At 35.5% G+C, this 20,963-nt stretch overlaps 1 protein-coding gene across 1 annotated transcript in view; it reads right to left on the bottom strand.

The window, feature by feature from the left end:
- Nucleotides 1-20,963, bottom strand: part of WDR25 (WD repeat domain 25) — a 58,333-nt gene that overhangs the window by 16,867 nt on the left and 20,503 nt on the right. The window contains exons 2-3 of the mRNA XM_058807465.1: nucleotides 9,927-10,074; nucleotides 212-342 (exon numbers count right to left, since the gene is read on the bottom strand). Of these exons, the coding sequence (XP_058663448.1) occupies nucleotides 212-342; nucleotides 9,927-10,074 (279 nt within the window). The remainder of the gene's footprint in view (nucleotides 1-211; nucleotides 343-9,926; nucleotides 10,075-20,963) is intronic.

The following is a 20,963-nucleotide window of genomic DNA, read 5'->3' as shown; positions in this document are numbered from 1 at the left end:
AAATTATATTTTTCTGTAAAGTGTTCCTCATAGCACTTAAAACACATTACAGAGGTTCATCTCAATGAATAGGAACACAGTGAAAAAGCAAAAGACCTCACAATAACATTTTAATGAAAGACCAGTAAGTACATCTAGCACCTTCATAACACACAGCAGACACAACCTAGGGAACATTTGGAAAGAGAAAGAGAAAAAAGATTTGCTTTACCTTAGAAGTCCTTAAATCCCATGCTTTAACTTCTGGGCTGAATCCTCCACAAATGAAAACATTTGACTCTGTAGGGTGGAACTTCAGTGCACTGATCCTGAATTCTGTTTTGCTGCTAAATATCTGCTTCCCTAAAACCAAGGAACAAGCACACATTACAATTTGAGCAGAAAATGAAATACATTATTCATTTCAACTTAGTTTCAAAAATATCAAGGTTGTTAAAAGCGAACATGCTTATAATTACACACTTCAAATATCTAGGGCTAGTCTAATTTAATGAAAATATAGGACGACTCACTAATTTCTATCCACTTGAAATTGCTCCTGCTCATGGGCTTCTGCACCAATGACTGCTTCCTACTGAAAAGAGACAACAAGTGGCTCCCACACTGGGGAGAGGAGCTCCACTAGGTCACAGTGCAGACAACACACAGGAAAAAATCTACAAATCCAATCATTGAATGTTTCCCTACTGAGATGCCAGTCTTTTTCTTTTCAATGAGACAAAAATAACTTGAAAAAACATTGTCTGTACAGAAATACTACATCTCAATCTATATTACAGCTCTTGAGTTGTTTACCTAACTTTCAGCAAAGGTAGGAGTGAAACTTCATCTTGGAAGTAGGAAATAATTTGCAAACCACCATATGAAGGCAATAGCTGTTCCCATGGATACACTGTTGCCAATATTTAATTGTACACACTAATCTCCACAGGATCCTGTGGTTAGTATCAATTGGATTGCCTGCACTTTGGAACACAACAGAATTCAGCTAGGTTAATTTATAGGACTTTTCCACAGTTGACTGCTTCCTTTCATCCTAACAAATTCATTATATTACTGTACATTCACTGAAATAAAATTTTTGGAACAGCAGTATGAACCAAGATAAATATATCTGCTCACTTTCACAATAACAACTGTGATTTATATTCTACATATCCCATATAAAGATCTACATTAAATCAAGTTACTGCTGTAAGCAACAGTGAAGGAGGTACTGCAGAACAAAAAAAATCCTTTAAAATACTATGAGAAAAGCTTCTTAAAATATTCTTTAATTTGCATTTTATGCAAGTGAGGATTATCTTAAAACAGGCTTTTTTAAACAACTGAAAATACTTTCAGCTAAAAACATTACTGACAGATGTAAACTCTTGCAGTTAGGTGTACAATACTGAAAATCATTCACACTGATTTTTTTATGCTCATTTCATGCTCTGGGGCCAATTTATTTGATTTCATCATCAGTTCCATTTTCCTCATCTCCTGAACTCAACTTACACAGTCAATAGGCTAAGACTTGTAAAATTACTTAATTATTCAGTTTAAAGAAGAGAAAGGTTTTACTTTATCACATATGCTCATCAAGGGAAAAGACAGGGAAAAAGATTACAGAGAGCCTAAAGGAGGGGTGAGTGTTGTTCTATGTGAATTCTGGTATTTGTAGGGGTTTTTTGTCCATTTTTAAATGACTCGCCTGTCGCACACATTTCTCCACAGAAATCCTTTATTTCACATTTCTGTCTCTTCGGGAGCCAGAGGCCCCTGAAGAGAAGGTAAACAATTATTATCAGCTGCTGTGGAATGCAATAGGATTCACCTTGATTGGCTCATTTTCTATGTTTATAATTAAGGGCCAATCATCAGTTCAAGCCAGGGGACTGAATCCTTGGCCACAACTTTGTTGTGGGTTCTTTTCTATCTCTTCTTAGCTTAGCTAGCAGCTCTGCAAACCTCTCTCTATATTCTTTTTAGTATAACTATAATGTATTATATCATATATTAATAAATCAAGCCTTCTGATCAAGATACAAGATTCACCGTCTCTCTCTCACCAGCAGCGGCCCACTCAGGTCGCTGTAATACTCGCCACCAATTGCCACTGCAAGATCTAAAGGGTCTCTCTGTCACCACTAAGTGAAACACTTAATTTTGTCCATGAGTTCCTTCCCCAAAAGGACAAAAAAGTCATCGGGGCAGCAGAGATTTTCTCCACAAGTTATATTTGTGACCATCCCTTGCCATGGGAGCTTTCAGAACCCCAACAGCTACAGGGGAAAAAAAAAGACTCCACAGGGAAGGAAGAAAGTATTAAAATCATCAGTTATAGGAGCAACAAGATATTACTCTCGTGTACACCACTACCAGGTATCATTTGGGGGGCTTTACAAAAGCCACATACACAGGCATCTTACTCACCCCAGCACTTGAGAAAATACTGAATTACCCCATGGAGGCTCACTACTCAGTTTAATAGCACTTTACTCCCAAAGGAACTTGTATCTTACTAGTTCCCAGCATAATAAAAACTCTGGGAGTATAATCAAGTTTTCAATGGGACTGCAGTCAGAAATTAGCAAAAGTACAGCCTGCCTGTACTAATCCTGTCACACAGCTTTATAAAGGACACAGCAAGAGATCACTGTTCTCCACAAAGTGTTGTCCAAATGGCATTAGACATACCCATAACTGATTCAGTGGAAGTGCTCATTTTGGCAATCACTGGCTTTTGCTATGTGTTTACCTCCACAAGACTTCTCAAAACTGCTTTTTCTATAATAAGTATTTGTGTTCTTTAGCCTAAGACACAAGAAAGTTAGGTAAAACACAGGCAAAAAAGATGTGCATTTAGTTCAAGATGCATTTCATCCACTAAGTACAAGATCTGTTACCTTTTCCACAGAAAGATTGATTTAACATAATTTGTTATTAATTAGTCAATTTTCCATCTCATTCCCAATTGCTTCCAAGTAATTTAATAATCTGCCTGATATTTTTTTCAGAAACTAAAATGCTCTACATTCCCTACTCTGTCTCTCCCTATTTGACAGAGTGGGCACTGAATTTGCCCTTTTCTTGTCTTCTACAGGCTGCAATTTATCCAAAAGCTCTCAGTGACAGTCACTAACATAATTAAACCATAATAATCTCAGTTTTATGAACTTTACATTACAACGTAATAACAAATAAAATTAATGCAAACAACCTGAGCATCTTATTTACCTCTTTATTCTTTAACCTCATTCTTTTTCTTAATTTAAGTTGCCACCTTATTATTTGATGCCGCAGATATTAATAATTATTTTTACTTAAGTCAACGATTACAATAAACTAATACTAAAAGCTCAGACTCTCCAATTAACACTTTGCAAGACAACCCTCCCTGTCTCATTGCCTCCCCAAAGTGAAATTCAATCAAACATCTCTTTTTGAGAATTGAGTAAACAGTGTTCTGAAGAGTTTGGTGTTAGATGCACACACAAATTCCATTCTACTGCCATGTCACAGAAAATGGGCAAGACTGGAATGCAGACAGGCTGAACAGCAGCAGTTAACAAACTTGAAAGGTATTAGAGAAAGGAAACACTCTTTATTGTCACAACTAAAATTTATTCACAATTCACAATTCACTCAGAAATTTAGGAAAAATATCCACCTGAGAGATGGAACAGGTCAATGCAAAAGATGACATGGGGCATATTAGCTCATACAATTCAGTAATTTGAGGCAATGAACTCAACTCTTAGCCTTTTCCTGCACAAACTTGGCTTCAGGTGCTATACTAACATGAGCAGAATTTATTCTTTCCAGGCTGTAATGCTGCTATGACGGAACCTACCCCACAGCTTGGGAAATCCAGGTTCAGTGTTTGCTGTAGATCCTCCTCCACCTTTCTGGAAATCTTTTTTTTTCAGTTACCCATCTTTTTCTCTACAATTACTCACTTTACTAAATGAAATATTCACCTTTGGGGGGTCTTATTTTATATATTGAAACAGATGCTTATAAGGAGAAGACCCTCTTATCCTTAACAGCACATTTCTATATACCTTTATTTTGTATATATTTATTGTATTTTAGTTCCTAAAGGCAGCATAACCAACTCATAGACTAGAAAATTAGGCCTTTTGAAAATGTCTTTGGCTAATTGAGGGAAAATCCATATCACATATCATTTTCCTTTATAAGGGATTGTTATTCCAAAGCAGAAATCAAATGTTTCTCTAATCCTTAATTTTCACAATTTCAATAACAATATCTACTATATCTTTTGCAGTGTGATTTATGTTCTTTAAAGGCTTTAATTAAATTCTTCAAACATTAAAGGCTTGCCAGTAACATAATAATAACATGCACAATATGGAAAAAAATCTTTAAAAATATCTTGAATATATGTTTCTGCTTCTTTATGCAGCAGCCTACTGTGAAACTGCTCAGCTATGAAATCAGGTGTTTTAAAGGCTATTTAACATTCTGAATTTTTCACAGAACATCAGCACAGTTGCTCAGAACAGGATGCTTCTGTAACTGTGCTTAGTGGCCCTTAGGTTCACACACCTACTGCATAACCCTAAAACATTTCCTTCCTTACTCTAATCTGTGATCTGTCTTTCTGTAAAGAAAGGTGAAGCCTGAGACTTACAAGGACACAAGAGCAATCTTGCTTAGCAAAATGGATTCCCCTCTGTGCTTAGAAAAAGACATAAAACAACATATACAACAACAACAAAAATATTTCATTACAGTCACAGTCCCTCTCATGCACAACAGTGAGAAAACAAATTAGACTGATTAGACATCATTTGTTCTTAAGAAATCAATGCTGTCTGTTATTTCTCCATTCTTGGTGTGCTTACAAATGGCCTTATTATTTTCTCAAGAACCAAAGTTATATTGATTACATATTTTTTCCTATATTTTGTCCCTACATGTTCAGAGGTTCACAACAAGTGCAGATTTTCAAAATATTAAATTTTCTCTTTTAAATTTTGAAACATCCCCATAATAAATACTTTTCAGCAAGGCTTTACAGCAGCGAGCATAAAAAGTGAAACGCTGTTACCTCCTACCTGGAGAGTGCTATGTTCAACTTATTTCATAAAACTGCTGAATCTTGGGGGAAACCTTTGACCTCACATCTAAGGTGCCTGCATACACTCAAAAGAAAAAAAAATAAACAAGCAAACAAAAACATTATCAATAAACTGGGCTTTTTTTTCTGAGGTGCCATAATAAAAGCTTTCTGCATATTAAAACATATTCTCTAAATACTACTGGGAGAGAAAAGGAGGAACAGAGGAATGCCACAGCTTTCCTGGGGTGATGTTTAGGTAAGAGAACTAGAACTCCTATGTGAACAAATATGAGTACATTAAAAATAGCAATGTTATATATAGGACTATCAAATTAGAACAGAAAAAAATACATTAAAAAGAAAATTTTCTTGGTAGGTACAAGATGTTCCATTAAGAAACTCTCTCTCTCATTATAACACTGAGGAAATTATATTTGAAAGCAAGCTTAGTCCATGAACTAAAATACAACTGCAGCATTTGGCGACTTAGGAAATGTGCCAAAATTTCTTGGAACATTCCCTCTGTCATAATATTAAAGAAATGAAAAGTATCTACAATATGCAAATAGTAAAAAACCCAGCCAATGTTCTGCCTATGCTATTATACCAATTCATTTGTGACTAATGAAAAATCTACTGATTAATAAAACATGCATTCCAAAAATAAAACAGTTATAAATAAATTCTAAAAATACAAATACCCTTCCAAAGTTGGTAGAGCACCTCCATTGCATCTGGACATAACAGAAGTTAAATGTCAAATTTATTTGACCTAGAAAGTTTTAAAAGCATTTTTTTCAGTGCTTTCAGAATCTATCACTATTTAACACTCTGTAAATAACGTGTCTGAACTACCAGTAATAGAAAATGGCTGTGTGTTATTAGAGAAAAACAAAACCAGGCAGTCTCAGAGTGCTGCATTACTATCATATTTGTGAAAATATTCAAAAGACTTTGTTTTTATAAAGAAATAGTGTATTTAAAATAGGACAATAAAAAAAATATTAGCCAGTAAGAGGCAGTAAATCTGCAGGTTTTGGATCTACCAATATTCATGAATCTCCATAGTGCAGTGCTGAACTTGCCTGATGCAAACTGCAACTGATCACAGAACACTCATGTGCATGACTCATGCATAACCTTCAGTTCTTTAAAAATAATGCATATTTTGGGTCCAGCCCATACTGAATGTGTACAATAGCTTTTAAGAAAACCATGTTTGTGAAGAGTCTTAGCGTCACATCCTGGTGTTAAGGCACTGGATGGCCCTTGAAGATAATATATGATGATCTACAAAAATTGAATTTAAAAAAGACTTGCACAGCAACATCTATTATCTCTTATCCAAACCACAGTAAGAGAACTCCTTGTACCTCATTAACTTGAATTCTTCTCTTGTACTGTTCTTCATCACAGTATCCTGTAGGTTGGACCTCCAGGGATCATCTACTCGTAATCCCTACTCAAATTATGTCCAGCTGCAGCAGATTACTTAAGGATCTAGGGTCTGTCCACTGAAGTTCTGGGTACTCCAAGTACAGACTCCACAGCTTCTCTGAACAGCCTGGTTTAGTATTTGATCACCCTTGAGCTGAACCAACAAGTTCCTGTGTTCCTACATCGTTCCTTTGCCTCATATCCTTTCACTGCACATCTCCGAGAAGAGCCTGTATCATTTTCTCTACCTGCTAGGTAAATACTCCTGATCTGGCCTGGAATGATGTTGACCTTCTTTGCTGCTGACAACACTGCTGATTCACATGCAGCACCAGGACCTCCAGGTATTTTTTTGCAAAGTTTCTTTCTAACCAGTTTAACATCAGTCTGTTCTGTTGCACAGGATTACTCCACTCCAGATCATGTCCTTGCTGAACTTCCTGAGATTCCTATCAGCTCATTTTTTATGCTTCGAGTATCTTAGATCTTTTTATATGTAAGAACTTTCATTTCATACACCTGACAAGAGCAAGGGGTTTGATGGTGTAAAACTGCAGCATAAGATTCCATGGATGTGTCTTCTAGCCTTATATCAGGATTTCTCTGCCAACAGCAAAAATTCTGTTTCATGACTAATGAGATTTCAGTGTTTGCTTCTATTCTGATGTTGTTCAGATCATAAAGGTAAGGAAAAAACACTCCAGAAGATGCAATATACTGGCACATGGGATACCCAAACTGAAGTCCAATCTTCGAAAGAAATTTTCCTGAAGAATTTATTCTAGTGCTGTTTGTTTAAAAATTCTGACAAATTCCTTTGAGAAATATCATAACTAGCCTTCATCAGACCCAGAACAATTAGCAAGACTACAATTTCAATTTAGCAGGGCAGAAACTGTGTTCCTAACAGAAAACCAACAGAAAATGACAAAAAATCCCCCACAGCTCAGCAGCTCAATACCATGCATGTACTAAGCTGTATTTGCAACCTTTTTTAAATTTTAAGTCATTCTTTATAGATCATTAGGTTTCTTTTAGTGAAGGACATGTAGCAATTTTTATAACACAGATGTAATATATAAAACATATACTGAAAACCAAGACAAGAAAGATTAGATTTTAGGAAACTACTGGAAAAATGTTGAACCAGAACAAAATATACCAGAGCACAGAGCCTGAAAGAGAGCATTATTATTTATAAAATCCCACTGGCATGCACTTACTACATTTAAACACACTGGTAGTTAGTTCACACTAGCAATGGAAAGTAATTAGGACTGAAGTCCAAAAAAGTATATGAAAGTCCAATGTGAAGGAACAGTTCTAACATCTATCTGAAGTTAATCAAAGAAGAAATCATCTCAGCAGTGATGAAGAGTGAGGAGGAGTGAATGATTCAGTGAACTAATGTAAATCAAAATCTCATAGATGCCTTAGTGTTTTTCAAATGGAAATGAGGCTTTTTATATCAAATTGATTTGGATTCCAGAGGCAACTGCTTGCCCTGTCTCTCTGAACAGAACTGATGGAAATGTATGAAAAGAAGAGTAACTTTACAACAGGGAAGGAGCTCAGAAACTGGCTTGCATACATAGGAAATCAGACTAAAGTTCTGATCACTCCCATTATGCTTTTCCAAATGGGGTGTGAAAGGTCCAATCACAACTGCAGTTCAGAGGAACTACAAGGAATTCTGTGTTCTTTCAATAAGACAGTAATGAATACCTGATACTTCCAAGTACATAAGCATTCATTTCACCCACATACAATTTATTGAAGTAGATAGAAACACTATAACTCACAAGTCAGTAAGGAAAGAACCATTTACAAATTTATCTGCTTTGACACTTAGTAAATATATTTTGTTATTGTTGTCATTTCTTAGAGAAGTGTAAATGAATCACTATAATCAACTTAATCCAGACTTCTGTCCCATTACTGGTTAATTAAGCTGAAGAGATGTTGGAAATTAAAGCATATTATTTAAATTATGTACCTTTGGAATTTTCCCTATAATTTTATGAGATTTTTCCCAGAATAGTGAAAGGTGACTCAGACACACAAAATCTATTCAGCTGCTACAAATCCCATTATGAACATAGCCATTCCATTTAGAATTTTTAAGCATTACCAACAAAAGTAAATCCACTTGGATTAGTAAGGTTCAGTTATATGTGGGACTAGAAATGTTGCTGTAGAAGTCTGACAAACTAATGACTTGGTATATTAACCTCATGTACTATTACACCAAGTATATAAAGCTCCTTTCCCCATGAAAAAAGCTGAATATTCTCAAAACACCAGTATTCTGTGACATATTTTACATTCCTACACTGCAATGGCTTCCTTCCAGCCATCACTGCATTCAAATACTTCTGGTACAATTATTGTTGAGAAAAATAAATTCTTGGAGCATGAAAAAGAACTTTTTTCTCATGTGAACAATATTTTAAAATTTTCTTGGCTGCTTTCTCAGTTCCTCTGAATAGGATTTCTGCTTTCCAGTTATTCACATACAATGCAGTTCTTGCTTTTATGCAAGAGAAAATCCTCTAGACAAAAACTGCTTGCAATTTTTGTAAGGATTTCTATTGTAGTCTTACAAAAAATATTGCACCTTTGCAGGAGTTAAACACTTAAAAATAAACTAAAGGGGAAATGTAAAATCGCATCTCTTCCCTTGACAAGGTCCCATTTTGTATCTAATTCATACACACACACAAAGATATCCTACTATGCAGAGTCCCAGTGAAAGCTGCTGATGTTGGAAACACATTAAGGAGAGAAGGAATACACAAGTGCTGACAGAAGCACTTTAGTTTGTGAAGGAGACATGAGGAGACACAGCATCCAGGAAATTAGTTGTTAAGGTTACAACAATCAAATCCCAAATCAAATTCAAAAATGCATCAAAGCAACACAAGTTCAGTCTCAAGGTTTCATACCAGAATTTAAGTTTCTATACTCCTAATTAAGGTCCTATTCAGAAAAAATCAAAAATCACCTAATTAACTTCAAACACAAACTTCAACCCAACAGAGAATGAGATACAAGCCTATGTTTAAACTAAATATATGTATAAATGTTACTGAAGTCATTCTTAAGAGGCTGTTCAAACACTTTAATGAATTATAGTGACAGAGCATAAAAACACACATTTCATTCCATTCATCGTGTAGTATCTGACAACATAAATTAGATGTGATTGTCAACTGTAAGATATTTCGGTTTTCTCAAACTTCTCCAACTACTCTTAATTACCAAAGCACATTTTTTAAGTATGGTCACGTTTCAAGAATTTTAACTTTCACCTATGGATTTGTCTATATTTTAGAAGAAAGAGTAAGGCTAGCAAGGTCCCAGGGGATCTGTACACAAAAAGAAATGGCTGTAATGCATTCTTCATGGCCTTTACCTGTTTCTACATCTGTTAAATGCAGCATGGAATCAAAGCCCCCACTGAGGATCCTTCTTCCACAGGATGACCACCGGGCAGCTCGAACAGCACAGGAGTGACAGGAGAAGGTTTTTAAACAGCAGCCTGTATCTACAGCATCCCAAACCTTAAAAAGAAGGATAGGGACACCTTTATAAAGAATCACAGTATTTTTTTCAATAATAATTTTCTAAAGCAAATCACTGTAGTTAAGAAAGCTTTGCATTCTGAAGTTGTATCAAGTTGGTAATTTGACACAACTTGTTACTTGTTTCCCAGTAATATATTTTAGAAAATACAAGTAGTTTGACTTCAGTTATCAAATACAGTTGAAAAAAATTATCTATATAATTATATATATAATATGGTGTGTATATATAATTATTTGTATAATATGCCTTTCATGGTTCTATTTTTGTCATAGTTTTAAGAAAAAATTAGAAGTTTAGCAACATCATATAAAAATCCAGTATGATCAGATCTGTGACAGAAGGCTAAACATCAAAACTATTTTCTTATAAATGTTCCTCTTCAGTAAAAACTGGATTATAAAATATCTTATGGTTGTACAATATAATAACTTTGGAGTTTAAAATGTGAAAAGGGAGAAAAAAACAAGACTTTGGGTAATGTATTTTTATCTTCAATTATATTTTCTTCTTACTGGGCAAAAAGGACTTGCTGACAGTATCATTACACAATGCATACTCAGAAGACAACATTCCATTAAAGAAAATTATTTTATCAAAAGATTTTCTATCACGAAGCACAGTTCTGCAATACAAAGCAACCAATTATGATTAATTACTTGACTAGCCAGTAAAGACTGAAACCATGAGGGCCATACCCTTAGTATTCCACCCTAATCACAAGTCTAAAAAATCACGGAAATTTTAATCTTACACTGCTTTTGAAAGTAAGTTTCTCTCTTTTAATGAGTTTTAATGATTGTTTCAAGTTTCACGGTATCATAAAAGGGTTAATTATGTCTTGGAGGGCTTTTGGTATGAGGAAGCTAATGAATGAATCAGGATGAAAGGAAAAACAGGTGGTACATGCTTCCAATATTTTCTGTCATGTTTTAGAGATTAAGTACAAAAACTCAATTTTCACAAGAAAGGTAAAGCAAGTCCGACAGCACTTTTGAGTTTATGCTTCATTTAAAAAAAGCTACATAATTGGAAATAGCACATCCTTAAAGCTGAACATTTCCCTCCATTATATGAATTAGAACAAGTGATCCACTCTTGTGGTTGAGATCACTGATGACATCCAAGGGACAATTCAGCAGGTAACACATTTCTCTCCACTATTTTACTTTCCATCAGCTCTTTTTTGCCCAGGTGGTGTTGCAATGCTTTCTGAAATTAGAGTTGCATGGGCAAGGCAGTTTCGACTGAGTAAATTCACTTAGTTTAGGGCCCATTAATGTAAACTTTTAATTACAGAACCAGGTTTTGAGGAAAACAGACCAAGAGTTAAACAAGTGTTAGCGTTCAGAAACACATAATCACAAAAGCGATTATATGTTGGTGCTTTTATTAAGACCTCTGGGTGTCAGGGGTATTTCAACTCAAATCTGACTCCATACATTTGAGATGAACACGTTTTTATATTCTATCGTGATAAAACTTTCATGTTAATTATTAAACTTATATTGCTCTATTGTATACAAAGATTTCAGTCAAGCATGGCCCCTCGTGTCTCCCCCTTAAATTTCTAACATAGTTTCTCATGATTCTTCTTATGATTCTACAATAATTATATTTAATTACTAAACAATCATCACATCTAACAATTATATCATTTATCATACTGCTTACGCAGGTGCATTGATCTGACAAAACACAAAGTCTAACATTTTCAGAGTCTATCTTTAACATTTTCGCAGGGCCCCACTACCACAAGCACTTAAGGGAGCATCTTCCCCTGTCAGATCCCACTTCAGTGCAGTGCTTCTCCCCCTGCTCCTACCCAGCTCCATCAGTTTTCCCTGGGCACCATGGTGAGATGCTCAGCCAAGCAGTGAATGCTCAGCTGTAACAGAACTGCCTCGGGTTACAAGCACCAGGCTGTGCCTCCAAGGAACAGAGATGTTAACCATGTTGTATGCACAAATGGAGAATCTTCTCTATTTCATCACGAAGGAAAAGGCTTCAGATCCTATCAGAGGATCACTGCAAAGCCACCATCATGTCTGCATTTCCTTAGGGAGCCCCTTAAGCAATTCCCCATTCCTGTGTATTTCCACTGTTTAACCTGGGGAAAGTGAAAACAATGTGGTTCGTGGGAGAGAGAGTTCCAATGTCCAAAGCTGGAGAGGAATTCTGCTCAGCTGCTGGCGCCTGCTCCATCCAGGCAGCCACCACCACTGAAAAAAGGAGAGGTTGCAAAAGGATGAGTCCCCTGCATCTGAGTTTGCACCTCTCTGCCCAAGGCTCAGATGTCAGATCAGCAGATTCTCCAGGGTGATGGGCATTTCAGGGTTCCAATTTCAACTGAGAGAGTCAAGTGTATCAAAAATAACTTGTGTGGAAATAAATGCATTTCTAGTCTTTTTTTCTTCACTTCTTCCAAATTCTAGGGCCATTAAAGCTTCCTATTTCAAGTGACTGATGTTGTGAATCTTGCCTTCTTTGGCAAAAAAAAAAAAGGAACATGAATTACAATTTCTTTACCAGAAGAGGATCCCAAACATATTCTTCTGAGTGGCATCTATACATGAACCTGAAAAAAGGATTTGTTTTCAAAACCAGTCTAAGGCTGAAGATAAGGGCCACAACTCCATAATCTGTCACGGTTTCAAGAATTTCAAAGTATTTTTTTAATAAATTGTCTTAGAATTATTTTAAAAATTTCACTTAAAATACCAAAAGATGCTAAACTTTAACCTGGTAATAAATACCTTTACAAGTAGCATTTGTAGAATAAATTCCAATATTTACATGGAAAAAGATCATATTTAGTACAGAATAAATTATTTGGGCATGGGAAACAGTTCACTGAAAAATACAGAGACTGAGATATATATAAATCTTCATTCACAGGCATTGGAACACATGTATCAAGTATTCTAAGACTAGAAATTATTATACATCTGCCAAAGCAAGACACATTTATATGAAATTATTTTTACCAAGAGATCAACTGCTTTAAGTGTTGTAGCTTGACTTCAAAACTCAGCTCTCAGAGAAACTCAGTATTATTTCTAGATGAAATACTAAATTCTCATTAAACCTGACATTGCTGTTTTATCTTGTGATGACCATTGTGATTTTAATTGCTAAGCTGAAAAGCTAAAAGCACACATTTCATCCTGCTACTCTGAAAATACTATTTTTTTTGCCACACACTCAAGCAATAATGTTGTACATTATAAACAGTAACTAATCCATCCTTTCCCTTTATAAGAATCATAAAAACAATGAAATATGCAACTGTTATCAGAAAAATAACACATATTATCATATTGCCTCCTCTAAATCCAAAATTATTAACTAATTAATTATACAGTATTTGAAAGAAATAAACAGCTAATACTCATTTCTGGTATAAAGGTATAATGAAAACTTTAATTTTATTTTTTCCAATTTTATTTAAATTTAAACTCGTTCATCTTTCACTACTATTTCCTACTCTTCTGGGCTTCACTATTTATAATACTGCATTTCCATTTCTTTTCCACAAATTGTTTTCATTTCATTTCCTCTCCCATTATATAAATTATAGTGATTACATAGTTTTCTGCTAGGATTAATGTATGGGGCCAAAATGGCAGGTACAAACAGCAAAGTGACAAAATTATACTAGTGATTTCTTTACAAAAGCAATTTTCCTTTTACTTTCTCTGAGGCACATTGTAATTCAATAGCTCTTTCACATTCTCCATAGTATTTGGAAATAAAGGCTTCAGAAGTTGTTTGCTTTCCTGTATAGCCTAGAAATGCTATGAAAATACTGTAACATGTATTTGAGGCAACACAACCAGACCTCCTTGCCCTTGAGATTGGAAGTGCACAAAGCACATAAGCAACTACACAATGTAGGAGATGAGATTTATTATAGATATGTTTCCAGATCCTATTTTCTGCTTGCAGGAAAACAGCCTTGGAAAATAAAGCAGTTTGGGTTGGAGATAAAAACTCTTGGTAAGTCTCAGCAGGAAGCAGCAGAGGGTAAGCACTTGATACTCAAGTAAACAGCAGTCACAGAATAAAGCTCTGGGGTCTGCACAATCAACCAGCTCATAAGGCACAAAAGAAAGGCTTTTATCTTACTGATCATACAAACTAGGGATTCATTCCCAGAAAAAAAAAAAAAAAAACTACACAGTAACATAAGCAGAGGAACCAAAATAATATGAGAACTCATCATGCAGACCAAGAGTGATAAATTAGGAATTGAGCACATCTCTTTCATTGCCATGCTATGATTATCCATGATGCACTTGCCTCCAACTTAAACTGCAGAAAAGAAAACCCAGCAGCCTGACTTTTAGAAAGAGAAAGGTGCATCTATTCAAGCAGGCAGTCAGTAATTGCACAGTGAACCTGAGAACAATGATTCAATTGTGATAAATTAGAGGTTGGAAGCAAGTGAGGAATTAAGTTGTATGCATTTTGAATTTGCATGCACAGAGGAACTACAGCAGAGCCAGTCAAGAATATTAAGCAATAAATCAATTTCTGGAGGATGTGTACCACCAGAATTAAAAAGTTTTTTAATGGATGGATCCATGTTCATTTCAATATAACATCTAATAAAAGAGTTAATAAAACATCTAAGAGTTCTAATAAAAGAACCCTTCCTCCTTCAATTTAGCCAAGTTGTGTCACCAACTTCCTCTGTCAATGGCTCCTAGTGAACCACAGCAAGAAATCATTTCATACTTGTCAATTACTATAAATATAAATGTGGCATTTAAGAAACAGCCCTGTTCAAGGATGATGTGGGATAATACTGAGTTAACAGGATGCATGAAGAAATAACCATGCTTTGACTAGAATAGACTCTGTTCCATTCCACAGTGCACTCAGGCTGCTCCACAGACTTTTGAATCTAAAAAGATATAAGCCTCTCCTGTCCCTTTTTTTAAACAGCACTGCTCTCTGATGTATCTCAAGAAGACAAAACTGATTCAGATTTTTTACTTTGTTTTTTAACTGAATTCAGGTCTGAAAGATATGCCATATCTGCTAAAACGCAATTTCTAACAAATGAAGTAGAGAAGGAAGCCCCAAACTATCTACATAAAGTGTCTTTTCTAGTTTTCAAAGCAGGCTCTGATCTCTGATCTGTACTTTAAAAGGTTCTTTGAAAATCAATGGGCCAGAGGGCAGAAATAGTCTCATGGAAAAACTATAAAAAGGTATCTCCTGCTGTTACTACTTCAGACTCCCCAGTTGGATGAGGTGCAGCTTTGGGCAGGACTGCAAGAGCTGAAAGTGCCCCTTGGTTATCTCTAACACACAGCAATAAGATAAGGGGCTACATAAGGAGGTAGGTATATTCTTTTGTTCATAAAACTGAGACAAGAGAGTGCCAGGAAGGGAAGCAATAAATAGCCAAACAATAAAATTGCTAGGTGTGCCTAAGCCTCTCAAGCCATTGGGTGACTTACCAGAATGCCTGATCTTGCATGTAATATATATAAATCCCTAAAGTAACTACAGGAATATTTAGAATATTTTATGTTTGTTTCAATTCATGTCTTCTTAAAATATTGAGCTAAATAATACTGTTGTAGTACAAAGCAAAATTTGTTGAAAGAACCATGGAAGAAATCACTTGAACTCTTTTGTTTAAACCCGCAGTTAAACCGTTTGAAAACGAAATTAAGCTCAAAAAACCCCTGTGAGCTAAGGTCACCTTGTGTATAACCTTCAAGTGCTAATAAACTTATTTTCAAACAGTTATGAAGGATGTAAATAGATGTTCAGATTGTTATATGGACTATGAGTGATGATATTTTGAACACACCAGCTTAATTTTCAAACCAACTGTCCCGAAAAAAGAGTTTTTCTGCAGGATTCTGTATAGCTACATAAAGCTAACACATTTTCAGATGTGTTGAACACTTGCTTCAGGAATGTTTAAAGTGTTCTAGGGAACATATTTTAAATGACATCCCTCTTCCTAATCTAGACATGGTGTAAGAAGTATATATCAATGCTGTCACTTGAACATTTACATATTTCCACTAGTTTTCTTCTTGCAGCAGTTGTAACTCAAAATCAATTATCTTACTAATCTGAAGGGAAGTACCAACTTTATTATTGCTTTAATATCTGAATAAGAGAATAAGAATTTGTATTTGGATATCTTATTACTAGACAAGCCTTACTACTGTAGAAACAGGGAGAATGGAAAGTAGAAAACTATAATAAATTCAATTAGCTGAGACAGCCAGCATAAGGCCTAAATTTGTTATTTTTCCCTTAAAAAATTTAACATGAAAATGTCACAAGTGTATGAATCAAATCAAGGTAATGAGTTATAAAATCTTCTCTTTCTCAAAAAAAAAATGAAAAAAGGAAAACAAAACCAAAAAAAACCATCAACAAAATAACAAAAACCCCAGAAACAAAATCAAACTAAACCCAAAAATAACTCAGCATATTAGACATAAGATAGTTCTAATTTTGTAGGGGGCTTTATTCAGGCAGAAACATTTTCAGTTATAATACTTGTGGTATACTAGTCGGCACTACTACTAGAAACTACTCAGTGGTGTGAAAACTGATTTGCACACGTCAAAAAGCTTTAATCCTACAAAATCCAGCAAAGGTTAAGTAAAAGCACTACATGAGCTTAATGCCAACCAAGCCTATGAAACACGTTTGATGTTTTATTTTAATCTTCCCTCCCACAGAAACTCAGCAGCCCTCTCCCCAAGGAAGGCTCCATAATTGTTAGTTGTGAAGCTTTGTTTGGGTGGTTTGCCCATTAATTGGAAAATAAAAACCCAATCAAAAGTGCACTTTGAGCTGCCACCACCTTATAAAATGATTTTAAGAAAACACTAATGGAAGAAGATAAAACATTGACATTTTCAGTTGGCAAAGGAGGGGTAAGACAAAGAAAAAAAAATTCTGTAAAAAGGAAACAAAAACTCCACACCACTGTGGCAAGAGCTGCCCATCTGATTACACACAATAAAGAAATATTCTTGGTAAAGCTTTAACAAGAGCTATCACACTTCATTTAAATAGACCTAACCATTCCCTACTTCAAAAGTTAACCTGTATCATGAGAAAAATCTAATCAACCAAGCAAAAATCAAGACATAAATAATTTTAAAGTATACAAACTATCTGGAGTTTTGCCAGTATAAATAATTAATGTTGCCTCCACAGGAACCTTTCAAGTCAAAAGTGGCAAACAGAACTCTTCTGAAAGAAGTAAATTGTATTTTAAAAATGGTAACAGTAAGACACTGAACAACGCTGACATAAATATTTAATAGATATTTCTATTAAAGAATTTGCAAATTATATATTCCCATTGTATCAAGTGTCCTCAGGACATACCAATCTCATCTGTGAAAATTCTTTTTTTAACCATTTGATTCAGAAATGGAAAAAGTAAAGAAAACTTGGACTCTGGGGAATTCCTATTTCTTGAATGTCATTTGTTGTGGATGCTGGCAACTGGTCAGAGAAGAAAGTCGGAAAAACTTCTCCAGGCATTGCCCTGGGAAGTTTTGGGAAAGTTCAGAGAAAGAATTAAAACAATTCTAATCTTAGCAGCTGGTGTTTTGAAGGTGTTGTTTACTTGGAAGAGGTGCACAAGAGGGTGTTGTTCCTAATTAGCCAAAGGTGTGAGGGACATTGATTAAGGACCAATCAGGTCCAGCTTTCTATAACTCTCTACAAGAAGGATGTGGTCTAATAAACTCAGCTTTGCCTTCTGAAGACATAGGAGTCTGTGTGTCCCTTCATCCACCCATCCTTAATACAACAGCCACAATTCATGCGGGAATTACAGACAGAATGATAAAATGGACAGCTGAGACCTTACTTCCATTCAGTGGTTTCAGTATCCTTTCCCTGTTAATTATCTGCAGTTTCTGGACAAACAAGCTCAGTCCTCCAGCATTTAACCCCCTCTCAGAGGGAGGCCAGCACAGGCAGGGGTTGCACAGCCCCTACACACAGCTGGGGTAGGATGAAATGCTGCTAAACATGCATGGATGCAGTAACACAGACTAGCAAAATAGTACTAACATATTCAAACACTTGATTGAAGTAAATAAGTGCTAGAATATTATATAATTATTCAGAAGTAAGCCCTGCTGCTCTTATAAACTGAAGCTAGAGATTAGAATGAGTTTGTTTATAAAGAATGTTTACCTAAAATTAATATTTCTATGATAAGAACTGAAATACTGTTGAAGTATGAACAAGTTCAGGGTGAAATCTTGAAAATAAAACCATGTTTGACAGGGTTTTGGGTGGGACTTTTTTGTTTGTTGGTTGGTTTTGTTTTTTTTTTTTTAATGTCTTTCATACCACAATCATGGCCATTTCATTGTGTTGTAGCATTTCCAGTGAACATCTAGTTAAGATTTGGTGCCAAGCTTTGAGTTTTAGGGGCATAAGGTTTACTGCAGTGCAGTGTGTTTGGCAGAGAAGTTTGTTTTTCTAAAACAGAGGTGAGGGTTAGAAGTTTCAAATATGCATTTATTTTTAGTATCACAATGTAATACAAGGCACGTTTGTATTGTGACAAGAACACAAAACAACAAATCCACTTTAAACCAATTAAAATCAGCAGGAGCTATATATCTTACTTGTTTAATGAACAGTACCAGCAGCACAGGATCACCCCCACTGAAATGAAAAAATATTGAAACAAGATCAGTAAGATGATCTTACCACTAAAAATACTTCCAGGAAAGTGGGCAACTGAAGAGAAGAAGTAACACAGCTCAGAGTTCCTTAGATATCATCTGAGTTTCTCTACAGGAATTACTGGCACTCCAGCAGGAGAATGTAAACCCAAAACTGAGGAGACCTAAGAACTATGTCTAAAAACCAAATGCTGAAGAACCTAAGAACTATCAAACTTTTCCAATTTTGTCAACTATAATCAAGCTGGCAAAGACACAGAGGAATGTGAAAAAGCAAGCTAGTTCCTGGTAATAACTATTAGAGCTTTAATTAAAATGTCAGTTAGAATATAGTATAAAACTGTTCAAATACAGCCATCATACAGTTGCTAGCATTTTTTATTAGTTATATTTCTTGACAGTATTAAGTTGCAAGTAAACTGACATGCCTATTTTCATTACTTTTATGGGGTTTTTTTCTACATTGGCAAGTGAAATCTTCATAGTTCTAGCTTCCCTCCTTGGAACCAAAATATCATTAGTAAGAAAATTCTCCTGAAACCATTTTATTTTCCTTTAAAAACTTCAGGGAAATAAATTACACTGTTAGACTTTCAAAACACATTGATCCCTTCTGCAAAGCACAGATTTGTTTGTTGGAATGTTTTAGACCACATGTATCATTTTAAAAGACACAGAAAACTGCAGACATTCACAGAAAAAAGTCTTCACTAAATGAGATCAAGATCTCTAAACACACTGATCATTCTTTTGATTTTTATTCTGGCAGACAGCTAATTTCCCCACTTCTCCTTTGTTCTTAAAAAGGAAAGACTCCAAAGGAATGGAGACGCAGTAGGTGTTAAGAGCAGCATTCCTTCCCCTATTCTAAGATTTGGAGAAACACTTTGTATTTCATTGATATGACACCACTCTGAGTAGAACCCTGCTGCCTAAGAGTTCTTTAAAAGCCAGCAAGACTTGTGGGACAGCAGCAGAGCTGGCAGCAAACACCCTTGGACAGAGGTGTCAGTTCAACATCCTCTGTACTGGCACCTCCCTTCACTCCTGGCTTCAGCACAAACTCTGCAGCACCAAGACCTCAAGTGGAGATGAATGAATCAGTCACATTACACACAACACTTGCTCATCCTTCTAAAAGGCCTGGAAGATCCAACCTCTGAAAACTACACTAATTTAGACACACTGAGAACCGCAAAAATCTGAACATCTATTAAGGTGTAGGACCCATGTTATGTTACATGTGACTTTGGCTACAAATTTTAATGTCCAAATGAATCAATAATGCAGAGCAGCCCACAACAGCTTGTGGTAGGATTTTACTGAATCTATATCACACAATTACAAATAAACTGGAGTCGTCTTTACCTTCAGAGAAAGAAACATCAAAGCCCCCCTCTGGCAGCTGTACAACTTTAACATGTTGATTTGTTTCCACAGAAATAGCCTCATCCTGCAGTTCAGAAACAGGGGTGGAAAGAAAAGAAGGCTGCAAACTCACTGTTTGATTAAGTTCTTGCAGTAAAGATCTTGAAGTAAGAGCAGGTATTTATTTTCCTTACCCAGAGCAGAATACATTTTGATAAATACAACAAGTAGTTTGATTATTTAAGTGACACTGAGGATAATGCTAAATTTTAGTTGTGTAGCAGAGATGACTTTGTACCGAAATCGGGTTAACCAGAACAACAAGAGAGCACCAAAAAATAGGTAATTTATTTGGATTTTTTTTTTAATTAAACTGAATATTTTTAAATTGCTTTGAAGAATACACCTAGCCTGAGGGCTGCAGGGATAAACTTTGGCAGAGGTCCTCTCAAGATTTTTCTGTATAAGATGTTATTTAGTGGGATGATGTACAATATAGGGACCTCCACTTGTTCTAGTTACACTAGAGTCACCGAGACTGAGAATTTTCCATTTTTTTCTCCAGGAAAACATTCTGCTTTACTACAATTGTTTGTGCCATTACTGAGTTATTATGATGCTTATGTGTCTCTAAGCACTGGGGAAAATAATGGGAAAAATAGACAAGTTTATGGTCCAAGTGACAAAGGTCTCTCAGTGCAAGGTTTGGTCTCCTGCTTCCCCTGGAACAAACTGTTCCTTGTGCTGTGAATGTTCTGCCTTCAACACACACATCCAATTGCTGCATGGGAATGGGA

Source organism: Ammospiza caudacuta, chromosome 6 (assembly GCF_027887145.1).
Source record: "Ammospiza caudacuta isolate bAmmCau1 chromosome 6, bAmmCau1.pri, whole genome shotgun sequence".
NCBI classification, from domain to species: domain Eukaryota; kingdom Metazoa; phylum Chordata; class Aves; order Passeriformes; family Passerellidae; genus Ammospiza; species Ammospiza caudacuta.
The sequence above is the reverse complement of the archived record's forward strand: the minus strand, read 5'-3'. Positions and strand labels throughout refer to the sequence as shown.